Source organism: Taeniopygia guttata, chromosome Z, assembly GCF_048771995.1.
Source record: "Taeniopygia guttata chromosome Z, bTaeGut7.mat, whole genome shotgun sequence".
NCBI lineage: Eukaryota > Metazoa > Chordata > Aves > Passeriformes > Estrildidae > Taeniopygia > Taeniopygia guttata.
The window spans coordinates 29,377,437-29,403,682 of record NC_133063.1 but is presented as its reverse complement, the minus strand read 5'-3'; the positions used below and the strand labels follow the sequence as shown (position 1 = coordinate 29,403,682).

The following is a 26,246-nucleotide window of genomic DNA, read 5'->3' as shown; positions in this document are numbered from 1 at the left end:
TAAGGCTTTAGTATCACAGCACTTTGAGCTGTGTTCTGATAGAAGATGGAGTCTTTCTAGAAGTCAAGAGATCAGCTGATGAAGCTTTTGTTGCTGCTTTCCCTTTTACATCTGCTTGGTAAGTAAAAAAATGCTTCAACCATTTAAGGTGGATGCTGCATTGCAACCTGATGAAGCAGAGATGTTTTTTCTGCATGTGAAGACTTACCATTTTCATGAACTTGAAGATATGAAAATAAAAGAGGTGAAACTTAACACAGCTAAGTATAGATTAGTCACATCAGTCAGCCCAGCATCTGCAGAAGAAACCCTCCTGTTCCAGGTGCTCACTTAATGAGGCAGTATTAATTCCAAACAAAACTAGACTGAAAAAAAATTACACAGATTTCACAGGTAGCACGTTCCTTATCTACATGATTGCTTTCATACAAAGTAATTCTGATTCAAAATGAATATTGAAACATTATTTTTTCTCCTTCATGGTTGTTATTTGCAGGCAAAAGTGATAAGATGCCACCAACAGTGATTTGTTACATATGTGGCCAAGAGTGTGGAACAAAATCTATTAGTATACATGAGCCACAATGCCTGAAAAACTGGTGCTGGGAGAATGACAACCTCCCCAAGCACCTGAGAAGGCCAGAACCCAAAAAACCTGAAGCCAGAACCATACAAGGTAAGCTACAAACCAAATTAAGAGAGATGAGCAAATAAGTGGGAGGAATTAAAAAAGATATTTTAAAGCAATAGGTAAACAGTTTACAAGTACTTTGTTCTCCAGTTTGTTTTAAGCTTTCCTTCTGCTTCACAGAAAGAAAACTTTATTATAATAAAGTCTTGAAAGTAAAAGTAGTCACTATCCATGGAAAATGGCTCCGGTGACATTCACCTCTATGTGTCAGTGTGTCCTGAAGCAAAACACAAATAGATTAGCAACCTGCTTCATAGCTACACTACTACTTTTTGACTTCTTTTAACACAGGCCTGTCTTAAAGAAAGCAAAAACATCCAAGAATAATGTGCAGACACGATAAAGAATCATTAAAATAAAATGCCCTCAGGCAACATATAGCTGTAGATTCTTCTACAGTCAAAAACCCATATTCATCCCTTTTTATTTACAAGTCTGAGAAGCTTTCATTGTGAGACACTGTAATGTACACACAGTGGGGGAAAATATATATGTAGTACAAAGCAAACAATTAATTTTTTGCCAATTTTACATGTTTGTGCTGTGGGTTCTGTTTTCTAAGGTTCCACTTCTTCAAATCAGTGAACACTGATGATCCCCAGCATCTCCAGAGATGGGCTGTCATATGTGTCTGGGGGTTGTATGTTCACTCTAGGATGAAAAGGAATTCCTATCTATGCTTTGCCTGGAAGCTGTTCCCACGACTTCCTATTCCCATATAAAGTTATTTCACCTTTCTTGCTGGATGCTTTCCCTGGCTCTGCCAGGTGGTCTGAGCTATTTTGAGCCAAGTTTGGACCACTTCCTCACAGGCATTTAATTCACACAAACTTTTTTTTATATTCCCCACAATTTCCCTCAGCTTCCCATAATGTCTGGAAAAGTAGACAAAGTCTCCTACAACTCACTTGTGAAAGAGTCATACACTAGATCAGTTTACAGCAGTACAAAGAAATATGTCCTCAGAAGACATAAAGAAGAGAGCAGGATCACTGAGAACACTAACCAGATGTTCAAAATAATAATCAAAGTTGAAATAATATAAAATCGGAACTTGGTTAACAGATGCCAAGTAGCATAGTTAAATCTGCAGTAAAAGATGTGTTCAAAAGACATCTTCATTGTATTTGCCTTTTTAGATGTTAAACACTTTTTCATTATTATGCATTGTGTGGTAAAATAGATGGAAAAAATGAGAATTCCATGTGAAAGAGGGGGATGCAAAAAGGCAAATCAGGTTATTTTGAAATACACTATTCTTATTTTAAAGGAGTGAAAGCAGAAATGTTGCCGTGCGAGATCTGCTCCGGGCGGATGCCTGTGGGCACGGCGGTGGGGGGTAGACAGCGGCCGCTTTCCCCTCGTGTCTGCGAGGCTCAGTCCACGCGGGAACAGACGAAATGGCGACACGGGGCTCGGGTGCAAACACGTGTTTATTGTGGAGCGTGTTCCCGAGACCCCGGAGGAGCGAGCGGGGCTCGGTTATACCCCATGCCGGGGGCAGGGGGGAACCTGAGCCGCGGCCAATGGGACGGGGGGCAGGGGACAGGGGCAGGGGACAGGGGCAGGGGACAGGGGCAGGGAAACCCCGGGGGCTGCAACGGGAAAGCTGCGGGGGGGGGCAGGGACCGGACCGCATGGTGAGAGGGAGAGATAAGGGAACAAAGGGTCGGGACAAGGGACTGCGGCGGGACGGGGGGAAGGGGAATGGGGGGGGAGGGGGGGGGAAAGAGAAAATTACAATTCCCGCACAGAAAGACAACCACTCTTTGAAAAAACAATCGAGCAGAAGGCTCCCAAATATAAATCAGAAAGTTGTCTCATTTACACAAGGAGTCATATCAGATGCCACCAATCTCCTGTGAGGTGTTGTGTGCCCAAGGTTCCTCTGGGCATACTGACCTGCTTACAGCATCTGTCCCTAAATGCCTGCTGATGCAAGCCTGATCAGTTCTGTAGCTTGAGCTAAAATAGTTGTTCCCCCTGCAGCTGCCTCATATTCCTGGCCTTGAGAAAATAATCTCAGTGTTGTTCTTTTTCCATAAGGCTTACTCTTGATCATGTGGTAAATGTTTTAACTGACCTTCAGACCACATGCATGTACTGCATGTCTCAAAGTTTCTCAGCTCTGGGGGGAGGGATTACCCTGTTGTTGAATGAAACAGACAATGTTCAAAAAAGCTCAGAAATATTAACTGCTTACATAAAACTTTTTATAACTTACATAAAGTTATAAAAGTTATAAGTTTTCTGAAAACTCAAGTGTCACGGGAAGACAACCACTGCCCTCATTACACAGTGTTTTGTTTGTGGAATGCCTAACACATGCCTGCAAGGAGAAAGTCGTCTCTCTTTCTCCCTCTCCTTTTTTTTTTTTTTTTTTTTTATTTTTTTTTAATATTCCATAAACTTTCCAAAGTACAGAAAATACACATTCATTTCCTGAAAGCAAAGGGGATATTTGTCTCAGCCAAGAAAAGAAACACTACTTGGTTGCTCTTCTAACAAAAAGAACATTAGGAACAGGCATATTAAGAGATCTAAGGCTTATTGTGGTTATGTGAACCATTGGATATGAATCATATTAAAATTGTATGGGCCTTTAATGAAGAGCTCTATTATGTGCCAATGACAAAAACCACTGAGTATTTTTAAATGCACAAATCCTTTTCTTTCAAAAATTGTTCACTGCTAACAGTTCAAAGAAAAAAAAAAAACCCAGATTTTAAAATCTTTTTCTATATTGTCATGTCATGTTTTCAATTTGAGCCATGTAGATTTTTTTCTGCATGCACTTCCAATGAAAATCCTTAAGATCTAAATCCAGGAATCCAGGTATTAAGCAACCTGCCTGGCCTTTTTGCAAATCAGTTTGAAACAGCACTATGTGAAAATCCATTTCAAAAGGAAAGTCCATTTCAAGATGAAAGTAAGTAAACAAGATTTTTTTTTTTTAACCAAATTAAATCTTGAAAACACATCTGATTTTTTGAAGAATGGTCCTGAGTTTTCAGAGCAGTTATTCTTCCTGCAGTGGAAAATAACTGACAGTAAGGCTGGATTAGTGTTTAGATGACAAGAGATGCATCAGTGCAATGACCTCACAGGAAGTTGTGGCTTTAAAGTACTGTAGTTTTTGTCTGCAAGGTTTTTGGCTTATCTAAGTTTTACTCCACTTTTTAGTATAATTTACATAGACTCTAACAGGAAGAAAATTGGGGCCCTTTTCCAGGGCAGTACAAAGAGTATATTCTCAAGTACAATATGTTCCCCCCCATAGCCATGGTCAGATAACACATGCTTGTTAAACAGAGCTTGAAGCAAAGCTAAAAAGTGAATTTGCTGATAATAGTAGGTATGCAAAGATGTTAATAATTAGCTGAGAATACAGATCCTAACACACAGCATGATGTTTTCTCTGTACTCTCATACAAGACAAAATGATTCAGTTTGAAGTTAATTTAATTCAACCCTTGGGACAAAAACCAGAGTCTTTTTAAATATAATTTTTACTCTTTTGCTTCTTTCTTTTCTTTTTCATTTCCAAAAGCAATATGATTTGGTTGCTCAGTCAACAGGTATTTCCTGAAAATATTTTCCATAAAGAGTTGAATGTGGGTCTCCAGAATGAAAGTTGATACTTTTTTTTTCTAATTTTCCAGCCAAAGGTTTCTATGATCTTGATGCTTTAAATGAGGCTGCCTGGACCAGCGCCCAAGACCAGCTAGTTCCATGTGATATTTGTGGGCGTACTTTTCTTCCAGACAGACTGATCGTCCACCAGAGGTCCTGTAAACCAAAACGTGCAAAGTGGATGTAGCACACATGCATACAAATGCTTGTCTGCTCACACATACATAGACACACACACATTTATCCTAAGCTAAATAAAGTGTTTGTGTGTGTGTGTGTGTGTGTGTGTGTGTGTGTGTGTGTGCATAAATACACACACATGTATCCATGCCTTTCAGACAAACAATGAGAGAAATGAAATTAATCTGGAGAGACTTGGTCACCAAAACTTTATTGTGTAATGATATCTTGTGCTCCAAAAGTCTCCAGAGTAAAAATCAGCAGTTGCTACTAAAGTGTAAAGTCAAATACTGAAAATTACTTTGTTGAAAACAAAATTTTGCTTCTGTGTCAAAGAATCTCTGGTTGGTGTAAGGACCTTTAGCCGAACTTGACTAACCAGTGAAACCAAGTAGCTCCTTTAAGTTTTTTCATTTTTGTTTGGGTTCACCAGTTTTTTGGGTTTTTTTTTTTTTTTGGAGCACTCCAGTGTTCACATCCATATGTAACTGCGTCTTATGAAGCCCTTGACTGCTACAAGTGAAACATTCTCATATACAGGAATCCAGTCATGTGGTAGAAGCAGACACAGGCTGTTTTTAGAAAAACACCCAGAAGTGCCCTCTTTTTGTTTAAGAATGATACTGACCATGTGATTTATCCTCAGCTCAGTAAACTCATTATGTCAAAAAATTTGTAAGTCAGAGAAGCACATCTTGGTCATGAACTTTGTAAAAGAAAACATTTTAATGTCAAGACAAAATGAGCATGATGTGCCAGATGGCTGGCATAAAATACCAACCTGCCCTCTGTACCAAGCGTGGCCATAACAGAGAGCCAGTGCTGGCTGGAAGACTGGGTATTATACAAGAAAGCCATGGGGAAGGTGTTTGAAGGTGCTATTTAGAAAAATGCTGTTACGTTATGTGGAGGAATGAGTGCCAAAACACATTGGTATAGGAATAGGCTAAACATATGAAGAAAGTAATACTCCCTTTCACGAGGTACAGCAGAGAGCAATTATTATTTTACTTACTCTGAAGCATTTTATTAAGTGGTGAGGTTATTCAAAAGGTATGACATAATACAGTACAAGTTGTGAACTAGCAATCTAGGCTTCCTGATACCATGAAAGAAACTGTACCTCGTGTATGGGCTTAAGGCCTAGAGTTGTCTGTTATATATTATGTGATCGATGTGACTTTTCTCAGAGCATTCACACTTACTATTGTACTTGCAAATCAGAGGAAGTGAGTGCTTTCATACACACTAAAATGAAATATGGGTACCAGCAACTTTTCTTTTCCAAGCAATCAAGCTGTGTGATTTGTGGAGTAAGTGAAACAAGAGGTCTTTGTTCTGTTATTAGAGAAACACTCCTGGCTCCAGCCCTGGTGTGTTGTTAATTCAGACTGGAGAAGTACCAGCATTCTTTGGTGAAAATAAATTCCAAAACAATCAATGGTACCTCAGCAGCCCTTTCATCTTTGGAATGAGGATTGTATAGTCTAAAGATAGATATCTTCAGGAGTCAAAGGTTCAGTTTCTGTTCTACAGAACAAAGCTGGGTAAACCCTGCAGATCTGTTCTTAGTGTCTCCAGCATAAGATGAGGTGCTGTCGAAGCTGGACCAGTGCCATCCCTCCTCCTTTTGGCTGGGAAGAAGGCATGTGGCCTGAGGACAGAAGAACAGGGGCACTTGTTTGTGATTGCTAGACTGGCTCCTAGGAGCTGCTGGCTGGCAATATACACTGTGAGCCCCTGAGGCTGTTCTAAGTCACACCAAGTGCTGGCTCACTAACAAGTGATTTGGTAATTGGAGGATTATGGATATCATAAAATCTCACCTTTGTGTCCCCTCTTCCTCTTCTTGGAATATTCTCTTAGACACTATAAGCATTTTTTGGCTACATCTGCCTCATTGGGTCATCAACTTTCACTACATCCACTTCAAGAGCAAAAACATATTTTAAAGAAATTAAGCCTTTGCCGAGTCACTGCAGTGTTTGGCATTAAAAATTCAGCTCTGTCTCGTGTTGGGATTTATATATTGAAGTCCCTGTGTGTCATTCTGAAAGTTAGGCTTATTGTCTTGATGATTTTAAATTTCAGAGACTTCACCCAGAACATGTTTTCTGTGTTTCATTGTCAGCCCTACACTTGTATAATTTTTGGTTTCTGGAATTTTTTCCCAAAAAGCAGTAAAATCTCTCTGATGAGCTGAATGTTTATGAATAATAAAAAAGTACCAATATTAAGTGTACATTATGTCTTATCCAGAAATACCATTTTAGAGGAACTCCTGAAGCCATAAGCCTAGAGTATGTTTTCCACATCATATTTTAAAAAGGGAAACGAGGATCAGTCAAATGAAGAGCTGTCTCTGCTAGTTGGTGATTGCTGCTGAGTTCTGAATTCAACGTGGGATTTGAGAAATGGTGAGCCTTACCACTCACAAAGTAGTCAGCATTGGGCTGTGAGGGCTGATGGTGAGACCAGAGCATGCAGAAACTCAGCTGGAGCCAACAGTCCTTGGAAAGATCTCAAGGGCTGTGCCATTCCCTTCCCTCTGCATCTTCATGGGAATAATGATTTCCAAACAATGTAGAAATACAAAAATCACTGACATAGGAGTGCATATTGTTCCATTTCAGACTGTCACTCACATCTCAAGGTTACTCTGTCACAAACTTTTCTGCTGAGCTCACCAGTGCTGGTGTGTTTGCCAGTGATGATAGTGAGGTCAAAGCAAGCTTTGTTTACTGGGAGAAGCACTGAGCGTGCCTTCATGATTTGCTCTCAACAGAGTTAAAATAAGATCTTATGAGCATTTCTTATTATTGCTTGGCATGTATAATTTTGACGTTTTTTGCAGGAGAGGAAGAGGAAATGAGAAACTGAGCTACTTTGCTTCCTTTGTTTCCATACTTTAGTGATTTGTCATTTAACCTTATCTCGTTGACTGTTGGCTCAGTGTTATTTCCAGCTGAATCCCACTATTCCTAGACAAAATGTACAGAAAGTCAGGACATGGATTGACAAGCAAAGTTCAATCACATTAAACAAATGAGCATGCACTTTCTGATAATAAATAGAAGCCATGACTTATGTTTTAATTCAGCCATTTGAACCTACCAGTTTCAAATTTAAAAAAAAAAGGCATTTTATAAAAGAAAATCAGAATATCATAGTCAAGCTAGAAGAGTTTAACTGCAGACTTGAAAAATTGGGCTTTAATGAAAGAATCCATAACTGTAGTTAAGTATTATATGTAACGTGTTATAATTTCTTGAGTTGGAAATGTCACAGTTACCCTACAAATATCAAAAAGTCCTTCATCTTTAAGGGCAGTAGTTAAAAATGCTTGATAGGCTTGAACAAGACAGTTTCATGGACCTTTTATCTTAAAGACTGCTAGTAGTAAATAGACCACAACTTGAGGAACAAAACATTTGTAAATGTAATGTCAGTTTCTAATTAAATATAGTGACCACTTACATGGATCTGTGAATTCTCTTTGCAGGCCACAGACCTAGAAAGCATATAGCACTATGTAGAAATGACTTTTTCAGTATTGGCTACTGACAGTTTGAATGCTTAAGCTTTAGTCTAGGATTTGTAAACATGATTTTTGATCCTGTACTCACTGAAACAAATCCTACAGTTATTGTACTGTATATATGTATGTATATACTGTCCTGTATGAGTACAGGATGATCAGATGCTGATACATGTATATGTCTTAATCCAATTAGATCGTGCATTTTTTGATGATGGCACACAAGCTTTCCAAGCTATATTTTTGCTTAACAATAGAATTTCATAGTTGAGAATTTTGGGTTTATTACCCAGTTTATGGAGCTGATCCATGAAGAAGGAATTGTAGGTGGTCTTTTGTCTGAATAAGTATTTTCTTTGAAGGTCCTGTGATTAGTTTTGCTTCACTGTCAGTGGGAATAAGGCTCTGAATTTTGTATTTCTGGACTGTGTCAACCACAGTGGGTACAAATGAGTTGGCTGTACCTGGAGACATGCCACCCCCAGCAACATGGTAGGATTGTACAAAAGCAGGATTCAACAGGAGTGTGAAGTCCACCAAGGTACAAAACCTACAAGCCTGGAAAATCCTCCAAGAAGTTGCTTGAGGGACTGTCTGAATTCTTGCATGCTGCTCCTGTTTATTCTTTGGTCAATATCATAACAGACATACACAGAATATTGTTGGCTCTGGAGCACGCAAGAATTGGGTACTCCTTCTAAATATATATTTCTTTAAAAAACTTCTGTCATTTTCAGTTGAAGAAAAAAATGTATCATCTTCACAGAGTTGAGAAGAAAGAATTGACATCAGAGCAGGAAAATGTACCTGACAAGAGAGACTCCAGGAGGCCAGACTGTTTAACTTCTCAAAAAAAAAAAAAAAAAAAAAAAAAAAAAAAATTAAGTGCCTCCCTGATAGCCTGTCCGTATCCAGATTAAAGAGATGTCTTTCCAGAAGAAAAAACTGAAAAATTTCCAAGCAGGAATTTGTTGCTAGTCAAACTCAGAAGTAAGAAACCCAGAATTTTCAAGCAGTTTGCTGAGATTTTCAGTAGGATGTGGCAGGATTTTTACAAACAAAATTTTAAAAAGTTATGCATAGGTATAATGTGAATGAATTTAGGCCAGCCTTGTATTACAGTATAGCCTGTATAACACTGGACTCCAAGATTTTTCCAAATGATTATGAAATATAATAATTGACATATATTTTTTAGGATGGAAAACAGTTTGCAGAAGTCTTAAGAAAAAATATTGCAAGTAACTAGTTGTGGAGGCCCAAGGACCACTTACTAAAATCATCCCTTGACCTTTGAAAGGTTGCAATAAGTAATACATCCCAAGGTTAGGGTGAGAGAAGCCTCTTTCACACAGGCCTTTTGGTTCATATATTAATTTCCTCTGAGTTCTGTTGTCCCATTGGCCCGTTGGCTCTGACTACCCCTGTTCAGCCCTCATTTCTATTTATGTATATCCTCTAGAATGTTCTCCCTTCCCTGAATCCCCATTGGTCTTGTTTTACTGCATTGCTCCACCCTGTCAATCCCCAATGGCTCTCCCTAACCCCACTTTTGCACCATTTTGCCTTACTCCCATTGGACCCTAACCCTCTGGACTGCCTATCGTACCTCATATATAATCCTGGACCCTGAAGTCATCCTGGTTCTTGTCCCTGTACTATATTTGAAGCTGTATCCTGATTTTCAATTAACCAGCATTAAGATTTTCGAACAAGAACCCATCCCAACCCCATCCTTCATCAGCTTTCTAGTGGTGTCATGCTCCAAGCTTGAACGCATGGTGTTGCCATGATTCTTAAGATTTTCTAAAGCCTTCTGAGTTTACATTCTTGTAGAGAACTTTCTCACACAACTTTCTGTAAACAATCTATTGTTTTGCATTCCTCCATAGAGGCAGAGAAATTTGATGTACTAGTAGTTTGTCCAATGTCATTGGAGAGGTGGCACATCCACCCTCCAATCCACTGTCGCCTTTGGAAAAGTATAAATCCTGGAGTCAGAAAATAACCTTCCTCTTTTTCACCTTTGCAATAGCAGTGGCTCACGTCGTGCCTCCACATGTCCTATAGCGACACACGGTCTGCCTGGGGACCTGTTTGTAGCATGTTCCTACAACTAGTGGTATCTCTGGGGTAGGTATTCAGGAATTCAAAGTTAGCAAATAAAAAGAAGAAACAGAAAGATGCATATATTTTAAAAATTGTGCCATCTCTCCGAGAATGTGGGCCCTCCCCTGTGAAACATGTAAATAACAAGTCTTTTTAAGGTAAGAATGTTTGAATTGGGTTAAGATTTGTACCTGTATTTGGAAGCTGAATCAGACTGCCAAGTCATATTGTGATAAAGACGTATTTAGAGCAGCAGTGAGAGATCACTGGACAAAAATTTTTAAAATATACAGTCTCAAATGGAAGATAGTCTCATCAGAAAGAGGAGATTGATTTCAAAACAATTAAGTGCTTTGCCTTCCTTGCTTTCTCTGGCACCTTAAAGGGAAAAAGATTTACCTAAGTTAGCTCTTAGGACTTGTAAATCTAAATAGTTAGGAAACTGACTGTTTCAGGTTACTTTCACACTTTATTGTTGTAATACATCCAATTCAAAACAAGTCATACTTACTGCTATTTATACCAGGTTTAAAGGCTGGAAAGATGCAAAATAAAGGCTCTGCCAGATACTGCTTGTGATAAATGCAGATTTCCAAGACCTTTTTCTCCAGTCTACTCCCTCTTTGTAACAAATGCTGGTTTGCTAGCCACCATAGCTTTCCCTCTAGTTGTTTTTCTCCCTGTGTCCCCATATCTACCATTTAGGCTTATTTGATGAATTCAGACAGAGGTATCTTCTCTGAATACCTCTTGGAGAATAGTAAACTTCTCAGTGTATTGCCTTGAGGCTGAAAAATGTGTGCAGCATGAAAGAAGCCAAAGTCAGAAACATGGATCACACACTACACTCCATGTTACAGAGCTATAATCTGGATACATTAAAATAATACAGCAGAGCCACATGGAGGGCTTTTAATCCCTTAATATGAAATATTTACATTTTGTCACTCAGAAGATAGAAGGAAGGAGTATGCATCTTGGAAAACACAATTGTGGCTACAAGAATAAAGAGGCTCAGTCTGTTCGGCTTCTCAAAGACAAGACAGAGAGGCTGTTAGATCTTTCATGCAGGCTAAATTTCAGCTCTGACTTTTTATAAACCAAGTACAATGGTAGAAGTGAGCACTCACAGAATTCCACTTTAGCATACTTAACCTTGACATGCCCAGGATTCCAAGAATATTTTACAAACTTCATCTCATGTAGGTAACATAGCAGAGTAGATACCAGATTCCTCAATGGCACTAAAATACCCAGCACAACTTCCAGAATACCAGCTTTAGCAAAATTTAGACTTCTGAAAAGAGAAGGGAGAACACCCATCTTTTGAAAAAATTTGTGGAAAATATCAGCAGGTTCTCTAGTGTTTCCTATTCAGTTTGGTCTGTAGAGCTGACCTGAATGTCAAAGAGAATAGAGAGTTGTCAGAAATATGGCTGTGGTATGAAGTGGTCTGGACAGGCAGTTTATTTTCAGTAGAGGTAAGAGGCCTTTCTCCTTCTCCTGAGCATCTGTGGTCAAAGGAGTTATGTGCCTACATATCTCAAGAGATACAGCTGTGTTTAACTAGACAGCTGTACAGTATTTGGAAGCTGTTGGCTTGTACAAAGTTTGTACAAAAGTCAGGTTCTGAAGAAGGTCTGTGGGCTTGATGATGAATATAGGACAAGTATAATGTTAGCATAGTATTTCTAAGACTGAAGAATAAAGAAAGCTTCTATCCAGTAAAGTTCAAGCTATTATATATAGATGTTATGAATGTCTTGAGGGTTTTTTATCAGAACTAAGCAAAAATTTCTGGAGTCTTATCAGATCTATAGTTTGATTTTTTTTTTCCAGAATGTGATCCTCTCAAATATTAGTAGTCTGCTAAGGGAAATTTTCTAAGGGAAAATTTGCCTATGGAGAAGGGGGGTTGGTAACCTAAGTCCCAAGGTCCTTATTGAGTGACCACAGACTAACTTCCTAGTCTAGGGAGCACCTAAATGTCAGTGTGTTCTAGGCAAGTCTAGGAGTTTCACAGCACTCCAAAACAGATCAGGGAGGATAACTCTGACCCTCACAGCTCCAGCAATCCAGCCTGAAATAAATGGAAAGATAAACTCAAGTTATTTGATGTCAAAGTTTAATAAAACACAGCCCCCTTTTTTTTTTTTTTTGCTGTTTCTTGAGAGTGTCCTTAATCCAATTTATAGCCTCCATCTGTTGCTATTATCCACAGTTTGAGTCTGCATTTTTTTCATGCCCAAAACCTGTTTACAACACCTCTCTTTGTAGATGATTGTTTTGCTTGTGACTTAATTGGTTCACTTATGGGGTAGACTTTTGTATTTTCTTTTCAAATTTATTTTCATTATGTGTTTTCAGTCATTTAAATAAAATTATGTAATAAAATTCTGTACAGTAAAATTACACTGATATAGGTCATTAGTTTCAAACAGCCATATGAAGTAGCTATTCTTTTGTCATCCAAAAGCTGCAGTATCATCCTAGTAAAATGAACCAGCCCTTGCAGAACCATGTAGATATGTTGTATGGATAAAACCAACATGAACATATGTCAAAGTATCATTTCTCTCATTAGTGAAAGTGGTTATGAAAACCCAGCTTAGCTGGTATTGGGAGTGGCAGTCTTCAATGCAAGCAAGATATTTGTCATGAGTAAAGAGCAGGAAAAATAAACCAGCTGTTGAGAGCACAGTTAGAGTACATACCCAGTGCTTTTCCACATTGTGGTAATACAGATGTTTCTGATCTGTTCCGCTTGGGTCAGTAAGGAAGTTTTTGCCTTTCTGAGAGGACAAGCTGCAACTGAAGCTGTCCAACCACACTGCCATGCTACAGTCTGCAGCACTGCATTTATACTTCCAGCTAAGTTCAACTCACCAGGTTCTGACCTTGAAAGCATTCTAACTATGATGATCCAAATAGGCTAATATTTCTACTTGCAGACAGATTTTGCAGCATGCGTGATGTTCCTTGCTTTAAGCTGCACATGGCTGAACTACCTTAAAAAAACCCAGCTATTTCCACTCATGTTGTATTTCTCAGTGCATCACCTAAAGTCTAAGAGAAATAGAGGGTTAGAATCCTTTGATGAATGCCAAACATACACGTGAAGCACATTTTTCAATTACATGTTTTCCAAGAAAATCTTGATTAAACAGCCATAAATCCTCTAGGGAGCGCCGTGCTCCAGGACGGTTTTGATGAATGGAGACGAGAGATCTCTGAAGGCTGCTCTTAGAATATCAGGTTTATTAGGGATGGTGAAAGGTCTTGCTTGGAGCTGCCAGACGCAGCAAGTGGCAAGGCCTGAGGGGATGGGGGAGGGGAGAGACAAGGGGTAGAGAGGATGCTCTAGGAGAGGGTGGAAGATCTGGGAGGGGGGAGTTCCAAGAGAGGAGAAGTTCCAAGAGGGGGGAAGTTCCAAGAGAGGGGAAGTTCCAAGAGGGTGTCTGGCCCCTCAGAGACCCCTTATCAGGGGGCTTCAAGGTGGGCTGGAACAAGACTTGGGCCAATGGGGTCACAGACACTTGATGTTTCAGGGGAGGGTTACAGGTGTGGGATGAACCATACATTCTGGGGGGTGAGATGGAACAGTCCATTTGGCTTTTGGACCTGTCTTTAGGTAAGGGTATTGTCCAGCAAGTAGGGGGTTGTTTTCATCCTGGCTGTACTATTGTGAATCTTCTGCCAGGCAATTATATTTATCCATCCTTTCCAACATCCTCTGACCTGGAAGTGGAAAGAATAAAGCAAATACACAGGTGAAAACCAAGCATTTTTAGGGTTGGGTCTTTTGCTAGTTTTAGGAAGTTGTTTGTCCCTGTTCAATAGCATTATGGTCAAGGGACCAAAATCTGTTTAGGAGTAAAAGTAAAGGGCCAAACTACAACTTTAACTTTGATTTTGAATTTTTTAAAAGTATTTTTCCCACCTCATTTTTTTATTTCATCCAAAGAATTTTTAGATTCAAAAATCCCCCAAATATTTTGTGTTCTTAGGTTCAATTTCACTTGTTTCCTAAGATCTGTTTTTGTGCAAGAAAGAATACAATTTTCACAGAATGTATGACACTTTAATGGCAAAGTCTCATATGCAGCAATTTTCTACTAATTCCCATTCTCATGATTTTTCTAAATCTAAAGAGCGAAAAGGTGTTCAGGAAGCACTTTACTTGCTGCAAACTTGTCACCAATTTGGGTCATTACTCACATCTACACCAATTATGCTGCATCATCTTGTAGATGAACTGCATTGCATAAAACATGACTAAATGATGGCTGCATTGACACTTGATTACAGCTGGAAACTGATACAGTCTCACAGTAGCAGACACTGCACTCTACAGTATTTGTACATCAACAGAAGTGACTACAACAGTCAGCATAGAAAATATGTAAATTATTCTATTTAAAAGGGTTCAAATACTTATTGTTACCCTGTCTTTGTAGTAGATACCACACTGTAGCAAAACAGCCCTGCTATTCAGTAAGTCAAATATATTTTTGTTCTGTCTTGTAAACAGGTATTTTCACGTGTGGTACGAGTGACCAAACATGGACCTTAAGAATGGATTTACTTGCATTTTAACAAAAAGACAGTTTGTATAGTTAGTTTTCTGAAGTGGAGTTTGGGGATTAGTGAGAAGTAGTCTGGTGGAACCACAAGCACATTAACAATGATAGGTTTTTAAAATTTTTTTTTTCTGTGACTCTCTTTGTTCATTCAACTTTAAATTATTGGCAACGCAGTATCTGCAAGAGGCACCTGAGAAACAGTGTGCTTGCTGAGCTGTCTTGTGTACCTGTGAAGCAATGAAGCCCAGCAGGTGGCAATATAAGCACTTCTCCTAATTTGAAATCATTGAACACTTGTAATCTAATAGCATTATGATTTAGTCTTTCATAGGTCTGACTTGCATGGTAAATAGACCTCAACAACACTGCAGGTGATTCTATTTACTAAAATAATGCAAATTTCATGTGTGAGAGTCTGGCATTCTTTCCATCTCTGGATCCTTCTTGTGTTTTTGGAATTTACCAAGTACTATTGCATTCATCTCAGATTGGACAGTGTCTTGTAGCTGCAACCAGATTACATCTAGAAACACACCTCATATATTTTCTTTATTTCTTTATTTTATATGTGTGTTGAAAGAATGAGCTCTGACCAGAAATTTCTTCTAAAGTGCTGTTCTAAGTAGGTTTTACTTACGAGTCAACATGAAGTAAATATTCTCACGTGGTCATGGTTTCAAAAGGTTTGCTATACGTGCAATTAATCAGCTTCCTTCAAAACTATGACCTCCTTCTGCAGTATGACTTCAAGATCACATCTCCTGGTGGCTAACACTGATTTCCAGCTCATTTTGTACATAAATGTACTGTTTAAAGAGGAGTGAAATTACTTGAGATTGGACTAGAATGCTTTACTTCTAAACAGACTCAAAGAGTTTATGTAAAAAGGCATGGGAAGGGCACAAAGGATATATTGAAAGAAGTTGTTTATAGGCATAAACTGCTCTCATGAAGTGTCCTGATTATTTGTATCTGCATAGACAAATATATTGAGAAAGTGAGTTGTAGTGGACATCAAGTTCTCTTCTGGGCTTCTGGGTACTGAAGTAACTGGAGAGTTCCCCAGGGTGAAACTAAGAATCAAGAGTGCTGGAGAGCCATTAGGAACTCCACACAGACTGCTAAGGCATCTGACAGCCTCTAAGAAGAATAATACTTTGCACTAGCACTGCACCTTCTCTTCAGGGCTCTCCAAGTACTTTAATACCAGCCATTAGTTCAGGCTTAGAGCTTTTGCCAGGCAAGGCTCATTACCACCACTCTAAAGCTGATGAAAACTGCTGGAGTGCTATGTTAGAGCTCAGTCCTGTTTTCTCTGCCCACTCTAACCTCCAAGAAATGGTTCACTCTAATCTTAATGGTTTGCTAGGAGCTTGAAGTGTGCCAGAATCCTGATCTTCTGAACTATATCAGACACTATAGAAGTTAAAATTAATATTTAATGTTGCAAACCAGTTCTAGAATAAGTCAGATGCAGATAGACCAATATGATTATGTAAAATCTTTGGCGTTTTCTGTAATACTGGTAAGAAACAGGTCTTTCCAAATGTATTCCCAAACAGGTATTCTGGAGAACAGAACTGGTTGCTTCTACTCATAGTAGTACTGTTGCTTGAGAAATCTGCTGTGCAACCTGCTCAATCCCGGGCCTTTTATTCCTCAGTAATATTTATCTAATACGTGCTATTTATCACAGTCCTGTCACTTGTCTGGAATTAAAGATGCACACACCACAGACCAGCAATGTATGAAGGAGAAGACCATTTACTCCCAGCAATCCTCCTGACTCCCAAAGGCCCCTGCTCAAGAAGGAATCCTTCAATAATTTGTCAAAGCACCATGTGCCAGGATCCTTATGCCGTATTAGAACAATCCAGAGTATGCTATAAACACACTCATCTGACATACTGCATAGTATTTTTAACATTTAGGAACTTAGATTTCTGGTATAATATTTGCACTTTTGGCTCTAATTATGTTTCTGGTTTTGTTTCCTATTTTGCTCTTTTGTTTTCAAAATATAATAAAACAGATAAATTTTAAAAATGAAAAAATAAGGACATAAACCCCACAAAATGTGCTCTCTCAGGCCCAGTCACAGTCCTAGTCAAACACGGGGCTCAGAGGAAATTATTGTCTGCCTTCTGACTTGGCTGTACCTCAAGAGGACTCATGATTTTTAAATTAAGATTTGTTCCCAGAGGCAAGCCAGGAACCTTAGCAGGTTGCTTCTGCTGGCTGTGACAAGAACTGAGGCACTGTCAGTGAGAGAGATTAAGACCATTTCCTTTCTCAGTCAGACTGTCTGACACACTCTCATGAGAAGAGACCACAGTGTGACAAGCAAGTCTCAGCACTGTGCCACAGTGCTACTCATAGTCTGTGACTCTGTAGCCTTGGGGCCCAGCCTTCAGACACAGACCCCTGTGGAAAAACAGCACCAGGACTGTGGCACACCATCACCATCTGGGTTTGATGAAAACAACTCAGAGGCAAGGCCACCCATTAAGCACCAGCACCAGCACCAGCACCACCCTCTTCCTAGCTATTCAACATTACATGGAGCCCTGTGCCTGGGAGGATGCATCTTGGCTGACAAGCTTTGACCTGGGGAAAGAGAGGTGGGAGGTGGTTGGGAGAAGAAGCACATTTGGGAGTTGAGGGGTGGAACATGGGAACTGTCAGCAGCTTCCAGCCCTTTCCCACATCATTCCTCCCTGCTGTGTACCACCCACCGGCTGCTCATTGGCTTAGTGGCAGCTTCCCATGCCCAGAATTGCCACCACTGTGTCACCACTTGGCTGCCCCCCTCACTGAGTAATGCATATGGTGACAGAAGTGACTTCCATTGCATGCTGGCCTCCCTGACAGCCCTGCCAGGTGTCTACAGCCTGCTGCAGACCTGGCACACATGGGAGATTAACAGGGACCAGTCACAAAGGATTGGATTAACATCTTCAAGAGATTTGGATTCCCAAGTTCTGAAATATATTGAAGGATTATAATGGTCCTTAGGTTACTTTTCCTGAGAAGGGGAAATACACATCATGTTCATCAGTGTAGTGTCAAAAAGGCTCAAGTCTCTTGCTGCCCAAGCTACATTTGTTTAAAAACCTGGGTGTCAAAAATAAAATAAATACTAGTCATGAAGGTGAAAAGATGAGCCTTTTGGCTTCTAGCATTTTATTTTCTTCAAGCCCTTCTGTTTCATCTCTTTTTTTCCCCTCCCTCCTATTTTCATTTATGGTCTATACATCTGACCATGTCTGTATTATCTTGCTTTAAGTTTCAGCAGATATGCCAAATCTTGATGGGTAGAATTTCATTGTGTATGTCTGTGTATGCCACAGACTTAGAATTTCTGTGGATCAGAAACTTGGTGGAATTTAATATTTTGGAGAGGGGAAAAAAAAAAAAAGGAAAGAAACTGAAGCCTGAACTTTGGTCTTGTTTCTATCAGAGAATACAGTGAAATTGTTTTTTATTTCTGTGCATGTAATTGAGATCAGACTTTGGCTGAAGCCATGTATTTTGTCAAAGGCAGAAGACCACGGTCACCTTTGGGATATTGATTAATTAGAACCACCAGGCTGTCTTTCCGGTGCAGGTGGTGCATTGCTATATCATGTGTTTTTTCTCCCTGAGTATCTAATTTACCAGATCTGCAGATTTCCAGCCTTTATGAAGTGTTTTATAACAAGGAAGAAATTAATGGTCAAAATCAGCAATGAACCACAGAAGTCAAATCTAGACTGGATCATTTTAAGAGCTGTGGCTGGGCTGGAAGGTATGGTTATAAGGTTTCAACTCATCTAATTACTGTGGAGAAGTAATGGCCTGGGAGAAGGTGTTTGGCATCTGCCAATGCCTGTAGGTGCTCAGCACCCAGTTTAGGTAGGGCCCAGTGTGAGTACACACAAGTGTAAAAAGAAATTGGACTATCCCCCACACATGCATGCAGGATTATAGAGAACAGCAGGAATAGCATTTACAGAATCCTCCTGACCTTGAATTCACCTCATCCTTTTTCAATACATAAACTACTGTAAATATCTGCTGTGACATACTTCAGCTTGATGCAAGCCAGTACAAAATTGCATTTAAAGCAGTACCTCCTCTTTTAGCAACAGGGTAGAATCAAAGATGACCCAATTTCCACTGTTCCTTACATGCACCAGATATTTGTATCTACAAGGTTTCAGTTACTACTAGAAACACAGCATATTTTGTGCAGTAACAATAAAGAGAAAAGGCTTTAATTGTACGAAGGGTACAGATTTTTATCCTGGTAATACAATTCACTTAAATACCTACAGAAAACCCCAAGCTGAGTATTATTTTAAAGGTTGGTGAAAAGCTACCTTTAAAAGATAGCCTTCCTAATTTCTGCCCCATTTCCTTACTGAAGAGAGGAATGGAAGATGGGGTTCCTGTGGTGTATTAGAACACAGGTAGGGCCAGTGAAGGTCCCCACAGATGCTGCTTCCAAGAATATAGACTCAAATTTCTTAAAATGCTGAGCATGTACAAAGAGAACTCCTGAACCTGGTTGTGGAGAAAAGCATGCTAGATCCTGGATGATTATCTACATTGAAGAAGTAACCGCTCGATGGTATGTTAGCAGTGATTCCCAGCAATCCTTCTGTATTCCCTTCCTCTGCAGTATCTCAGGATGCCAGGAGGAGCAGCTGCAGCTCTTGGAGGCAAATGTGTTAACCAACTCCACTTATGAGATCCACCCCCATTTTTAACAGCGAGAATAGCCAGCCTCAGTCTCTGTGCTAAAGTCTCCCTTAGGGGGATGATGTTTCCCTTGCTCACCAGGTGTCTGAAGGACTAACAACCTCCTTGATCTGCTGCATCAACCAGTACCTGTCTTTCAGCAGGGTTTCAGTCACTCTCCATGTGTTCTTGTGATGGCCCAGCATGGGAACCGAGCCTTTAGGTCTGAGAGGTGGAGACAAAAGAAAGGGCTATAAAATCTCAAAGTGATTCCAAAAAATACATCCTTTTCCTCCACAAGAATTAACTATATGTTACTTAATCAGTACAAAATACATTTGAGAACAAAACCTATTCTCTGATATGGAGAGGAATACTTTTAACTCAACTAATCAGAAGGATTCCTGAAGAAAATCACAGCTACAAATATAATGGATTGTCAGGGTTTTACAAGTGATAACCAGTTAAATATTTTACAAAGGATCAACTGAGATGGGGACTGGATATTAAGAACCTGAATTATGGGTCAGCTTTTCCCAAACACTTGTCTTTTATCTTTGTTCATATAATAAGCTCTGAATTCCAATCTCTGTATCTATAAATTGTTCTAAGAACAATAATAAAAAAGTACAGGTACTGTGCATCACTAATGTAATTCATTCCTGACAGGTATATGAAAAAACTGAACATTAAATAGTTTGAAAATCACGCGAGTATTATTATCACAGGTATGAAAAATATTTTAAATTTTTGGTTGTACAGATTTTAAAAAAATATTTCTTTTTATTAGTTACTAAAAACCAATAAATATTTGAAGAGAAAAATCACCCAACTTCCAGACTTCATAGTTATAGCTCTGCAAAAAAGCCAATATACAATAGTAGCATGCCCCTGTGTGTTTGTGGAAAAAAAAATTAGGCAAAGACTATTTCAGAAGTGATCTAAGAACATGAATTATGGATGGAAGGCCTTTTTTGTTTCAGCACATCCGAGGCTGTTTGATGTATAGCTCATTTACTGCATTTTCACAAAGTGTGAAATTTATTCACAATTCCGGGTGCAATGCAAATGTGTCATTTTTTAAAAGTTGACGTATAGTACCAGGAAACACCAAGGGATGGATTTTTTTCCAAAAAACTGGCTGGTCAAACCTGGCAAGTTGAAAGGTATCAGTAGCCAAAAGATTATCATTCCCTGGTGGTTTCGTTTTTACAATACCAGCTTCTTTTTTTTTTTTTTTTTTTTTTTTTTTTTTTTCTCTTGGAACATAAGCTATATGCTGTTGCTGGAAGGAGATACTCTGCTTTGAAAACGAGGACAAAATCTTGTGACAAGCAGCAAAAGACTATTTGCTGATGTCTGTAGCACTCCAGAAGGTCTGATCTCAGCAGTATCACTAGTGTGCCATGCACAGCCATGTAGTGCTTCAGTTTCCAAGTGCGATACTGCTACTTAGCTTTCCCAGTGATATTATGTCTCTGTCTCAGGCATGCACTTCAATGAGGGGATTGCAGAAGTTCAGTTTACAGTTCTGCTGTTGTTAGTCACAAAGCATAACAAATTAAAGACTAACTGCCTTCTTGAGCCACTGAAATTACCTTTTCCCTTCTTTAGGGTGTTGGATTTTATCTTTGTGTCTGCTGTGCCTTTGTGTAAATTTGGGTAAATTCTTTGTTGCAAGAAGCCCCTAAAGTTAAAATCCTGACCATGGAAGCCAAAACCAAAATATTGCCAGTGATTTTGGTGCAGGCAAAAGATTCTGGGACATTTACCTCACATAGTTCTTTACATGACTTGAAGTATATTAATTGATTATACCCTAAATGGTAGAATTTTCTGTCTTTTTATCATGGAAGTATTTTCTTCTGTGGCATAGAGTTGCAAAACAGTCTTGGCTCATTATACAAACCAAAAAAGTTATGATGTGTTAGCAATAAATGCTTAAGTGAAGCAACTCTAGATTTTCAAAACAATACACATAATCTGGGTGGTTTTGAAAATTCTGCTTTTTCCTGTAAATCCAAATTTCTTACCATATCTTTTCAACCTATCTTTTAAAAATTGATGTAGTTATCTTACCTATAGAAGACAATTTATTTCAATTGATGGATGGCTTGCTATAATTTTTTTAAATCAAAGTGGATAATAATAATAAATTAATAATTCATTCCTTTGACTTTGATTTGAAGTCTGAATAGCATAAATTCACCTATACTTTTCAAATAAAATAAAATAAAATAAAATAAAATAAAATAAAATTTCATGCTTTTTTCTTTATTAGAAAATGATGTTTTTAGATATTAGAAAATGAGTTCCACTATTATTCTCTGGCCTTTTATGCAAGATGTTTTTCAATACATTTGATTATTATTTATTTCTTCTCTTTATTGCCAAATGTATTTAATGTTCATTAGTTTTCTCTCCTTCATGGCAGAGGAATAAAACAACTGGTGATACTGCACAGTTATAATCCCTTAAGTGCTTTCTAGGAAAACACAAAAAAAGAGTGACTGATGTGTGAAATAAATGTAAAATACTGGACGGCATAAAAATTCAATAAGATACTTCAAAAAGAAAATTTTTAGAAGGCAAAACAAGAAAAGAGGTGGTGAAAAATTATCTCATCATTCTCCTAATGCACCAGTATCCCACATAACTTATGCCAACCTTTAAAATGGAGCTCTGATTTTATCATTTTTATTGGTTTTTTTTTTATATTCCTAATTTGCCAGTGCATATAGTAACTGCTTTCATTAAAAGTTTGAAAAAGAAAAGATGCTTTTTCTTGTTTTCTTTTTATGCTTATACAGTGTTTACTCTGTCTTGGAATGTTTCTCCAAAGCATACTTGTTTCTAAAGGATAAGGGCACTTGGCCCTTCCCGGTGAAATAGGCAAACTAAACAATATCCTTTTTCAAGGAAGCAGCATCAACAAAAATAAAAATACAAACATTATGTGGAAAGTACCCGATTTCACTCTTTCAGTCTTCCTGACTAAATGTTCCTTCTGATTTGAATTTGTGCCAACTGAGACCTTAGTTCTGCAGTCCTCTGCATGATTTCAGACACCAACCCACCAGCAAATGTCACCACAGCAGAAGTCACAACATCCATTTTTTTCTATATGTGGTAGTGTTCATTTACATTAAAATGTCACATTTTAAACACTTAATTTACAGCGTATGAATAAAAGGTTTTGTAACTGTGACTAATGTCTGCATGTTGAAAACTTTCAATAAGAATGATATGGAAAATAATTTACGGAAATAAATTAAGGGTTTTTCACCTGCACTTTGAAAGCAGTTCCAATACTGCTAGATGAGAATTTACATTATTGCTGTGACCCTTATTTAAGTTACAAAACATAGACAGCTACCTTTACCCCAGCTACTGGCTTCTCCTTGAGTGGCAATGCCATTTTGAGTGATCAGAATCTGGCTTACTGTATAAAACAGTAAAACCTGTCCTGCAGCTTCTTTGTATCAAAGTACTGACACAAAATATCTCTAAAGCTGCTATAGCTTATTAAAAAATTATAGTAGTTCAACATAATAGTCAAGACTTGATCATCACAGGCTTTATGAGCCTAAAATAAATACAGCTAAAAAGAGGACAAATATATATTGAGTTTTCTTGCAGTAAAACAAGCAAACAAAAACACCTTCATACTGGACATTTAATATTTCAGAGCCTGTTTCATGCTTAAAACCAAACCAGAAAACCAAACCAGAGCATGCCAAAACTTACACTTGTCAGAAACAATGTACTTTCATTTTGGAGTACTTTTAAAAAATAATAAAATGGGGAAAGATATGGCTAAGCAGGCTTACAGCAACCCTTTTCCATGGTAATTCAGTTATGAGAAAATACACCAAGATTTGCCAATTCCAGATTCAGTCACACTGCCTGCCTTTGGGGATGTTAACAGTTCCCTTTAGTGTTAACAGTTCCCTTGAGTTTGCTTTAGCCACCATGCAATCCAATACCTGGGAAGTCTGGAAATGGGCTTGTGAACTGTTTTGTTTTAAAGCCTTCCACTTTGTATAATGAACAAAATAGTTCTTGGAAGACACAAGCTTTTCCTCCCAAGAGAATGTCAAAGACATTCATCAATGCAAAAAGCATCTGCATCCTCCCCCACAAAAAAAAAAAAAAAAAAAAAAAGAAAGGCATTTCATGCAACATGAATAATCTCTCTTAGAAGTAGAGAAATTTTCTTGTTTGTCTAGTTCTTTCTGAAGTGACCTGAAAGTCAAATCTATTTGCAGCCTGAATAGTGTCAAGTTGAACTTGTCCATCATTCCACAATGAGCTCTATCACATTTGATGGAAAAGGATAGTACTGCTCACTTAATGCCACAGCATTTAGATTGTGACACTGCAACCACTAATGAAGTCTTCAAAATTTGGCCTACTGATCATAAACATCATCAGGATGCCAGATGTTCATCAGCAGGACAGCAAACGTTGGAAGTGGGGAGTAAAGAAAGGGTAGAAAAATATTCTGCTTTTTTTTTCCTTCTGATTTTGCATGAACTTAGACACAGTTGAAAATGTGTGTTTTTTCTTTTTAATTTTTATTATTAAGTATACACTGACCAGATAAACTCGATGTTTAAAATATTAAGTCTTTCATTTCCTGAGGCCAGTGCTTCAGTAGGTCTAACATAAGAGCCAGAACATCAGCTTAGCACTTCTTTCTCTCAACACAAAGGAAAATATTTAGGGTTATTTAGGGTCCTGCCTGCCGGCCATGCCTATTTGGGAGGCTGAATCACACCATGATTAGAGGGACAGCTGAAAGTCCTGGTGACACACACAGAGCACAGCACAAAGCTTCTGGGCAAGGGCGGAGCCAGAGCTTCAGAAAGAGCTGCATTGTGGATCTGGAGCCCCCATTAAGATGGTGGACCCAAAGAGCAGCTTCCACCCTTCCCTCCCTGCCAGTAACAGCTGCATCCGAGAGAGCCAGAGAAGCCAGAACAAGTCTTCCTTGTGGCCTTCTGTACCTCATTTTAGGAGGTAAGGGATCTCAGGGTAAAGGAATGTCTCAGTATACCAGCAGGAACTTGATGTTGTTTCATGCTTCCCATCCTATCTGATACAAAGGATAATTGATGTAGTTTTTCCTTAATTTTGAACACTCCACATACAGTGGAAAAAGACAACTCTTACTGTCTTTGTACACCTTCCAAAATCCAAAATTATAAATTATATCCATAAGAAGCAAAGCCTCTGCCATTGACACTTGTCTGCAGCTTCTTTGAACCTGATGCATTTGGATCTGACATATCTGTGGAGCCATTAGCAGTGACTGCCTTTTATTAGACATTGCCTCTGATATTTTTATCATACTCTCCAGACATTATATCATGTGAGCACTTTCACTGTGGTGCTCTGATACAGTATGACATGGAGTTTTTCCATAATACTGTAGCTGAAACTGTCACAAGAAATAACTTAGCAGGGGTGGTATGTGAGGGCATGCAGCTTGTTTAAAGTAGTGAAAAGCATAATTTTGTAGTAAGAACCAAGGGACTTACTCTGCATTTCTTTTATAGTTGCCAATGGCCACTTTTTTTTTATCCAAAGAGATTAAAATATGCTTTGAAGTGCCTGCAAAGTCCTGGAATGTGTGGTTTACAGTAGTATTAAGAACTGACCGACAATTACAAATAGACATGGCACTAGTAATTTATTTGGTAAACTTCTGAAATGCTGACTGTTTCATTCCTTCTTATAGATTGAATTTAAGTTGTACAAAAGCAGGCAAAGCAGGAGGTTCCCCTCACCTCCCCTTTCCCCAGGAACATAAACAAAGCATGTTATTTCTGGATGTAGTCTGGGTCTGAATGTTTTCTTTCCTTCAGAATCCATGGCACCAAAGCACCCATGGCTTTGTGTAACCCAAGCTGAAACTGATCAGTTGTTTCTTATATGATACTCTTAGTAACGGGGTTGTCCACTTTATAATGATGGTCTCTGCAGATAAAGCAAGAGGTAAACAAGGAGACCTTATATTTATCAGGAATAGCTTATAGATACCACCTTGCTGTATAAACCCTATTGTAGAAAGCCTTGCCACCTTTGCAAATATCAAAGTCCAGGCACTCATTGCTTTCTCTGTGCCAAGTGAAGAGACTTTGAAAGAGACTAGTCAGCAGAAAGTGGAGGCCTTTGTCTTTACAATTCACTTGATATACTTGTGTCACTCATGTAAGACAGAAATATACCCATCACCTATGACCAGAGGACTAGCCCTCAAAATATGGCTTAAAGAGTGAAACTATGAATTCTGTCTTACACTGATGAACTAGTGACTGATTTTGTGGCTCTTCAATTTTTAAAAATAAATCAAAGTTTGGTAGTATATTGGACATTAGGAAGTGAAATCCACTGTTACTTTCATCTCGTATGTTGACCTACTTACTTTAGCAATGACATATTCCAAACTGGAATATCCGAAATTAAGTAGAATAGAGGCAAGAGAAGAAAACTAAGCTAACAGTGCAGCCCTGTGTCAAGAAAGTATAATATAAGAATTTCAGGTTTAAGAGTTAAATAAGAATTCTTAATGTCAGTCCTAAATAATGAAATTATTTCAGGATCAACATTTTGTAAAGAGTCAGTAATAGCTGGATCAGTTGCTTGCTCTTATGCTTTTCCACCACTTCCCTCTTCATGGTCCTAATAATTAATGGAATTACATTAGCTGAAACTCTGACTCCTTCAAAATAATTTTGCTTTTAACATAAAAAATTATCTTTAATAAATATTATGACAGGAAACA

At 38.5% G+C, this 26,246-nt stretch overlaps 1 protein-coding gene across 1 annotated transcript; it reads left to right on the top strand.

Annotated features, from left to right (window-relative positions):
- Positions 1-504: 504 nt before the first annotated feature.
- ZNF475 (zinc finger protein 475) lies at positions 505-6,999 on the top strand. Its single transcript, XM_030258527.4, has 2 exons — positions 505-676; positions 4,354-6,999. The coding sequence occupies exons 1-2, from the start codon at positions 511-513 to the stop codon at positions 4,509-4,511; spliced, it is 324 nt and encodes a 107-aa protein (XP_030114387.3). The 5' UTR covers positions 505-510; the 3' UTR covers positions 4,512-6,999.
- Positions 7,000-26,246: the final 19,247 nt, after the last annotated feature.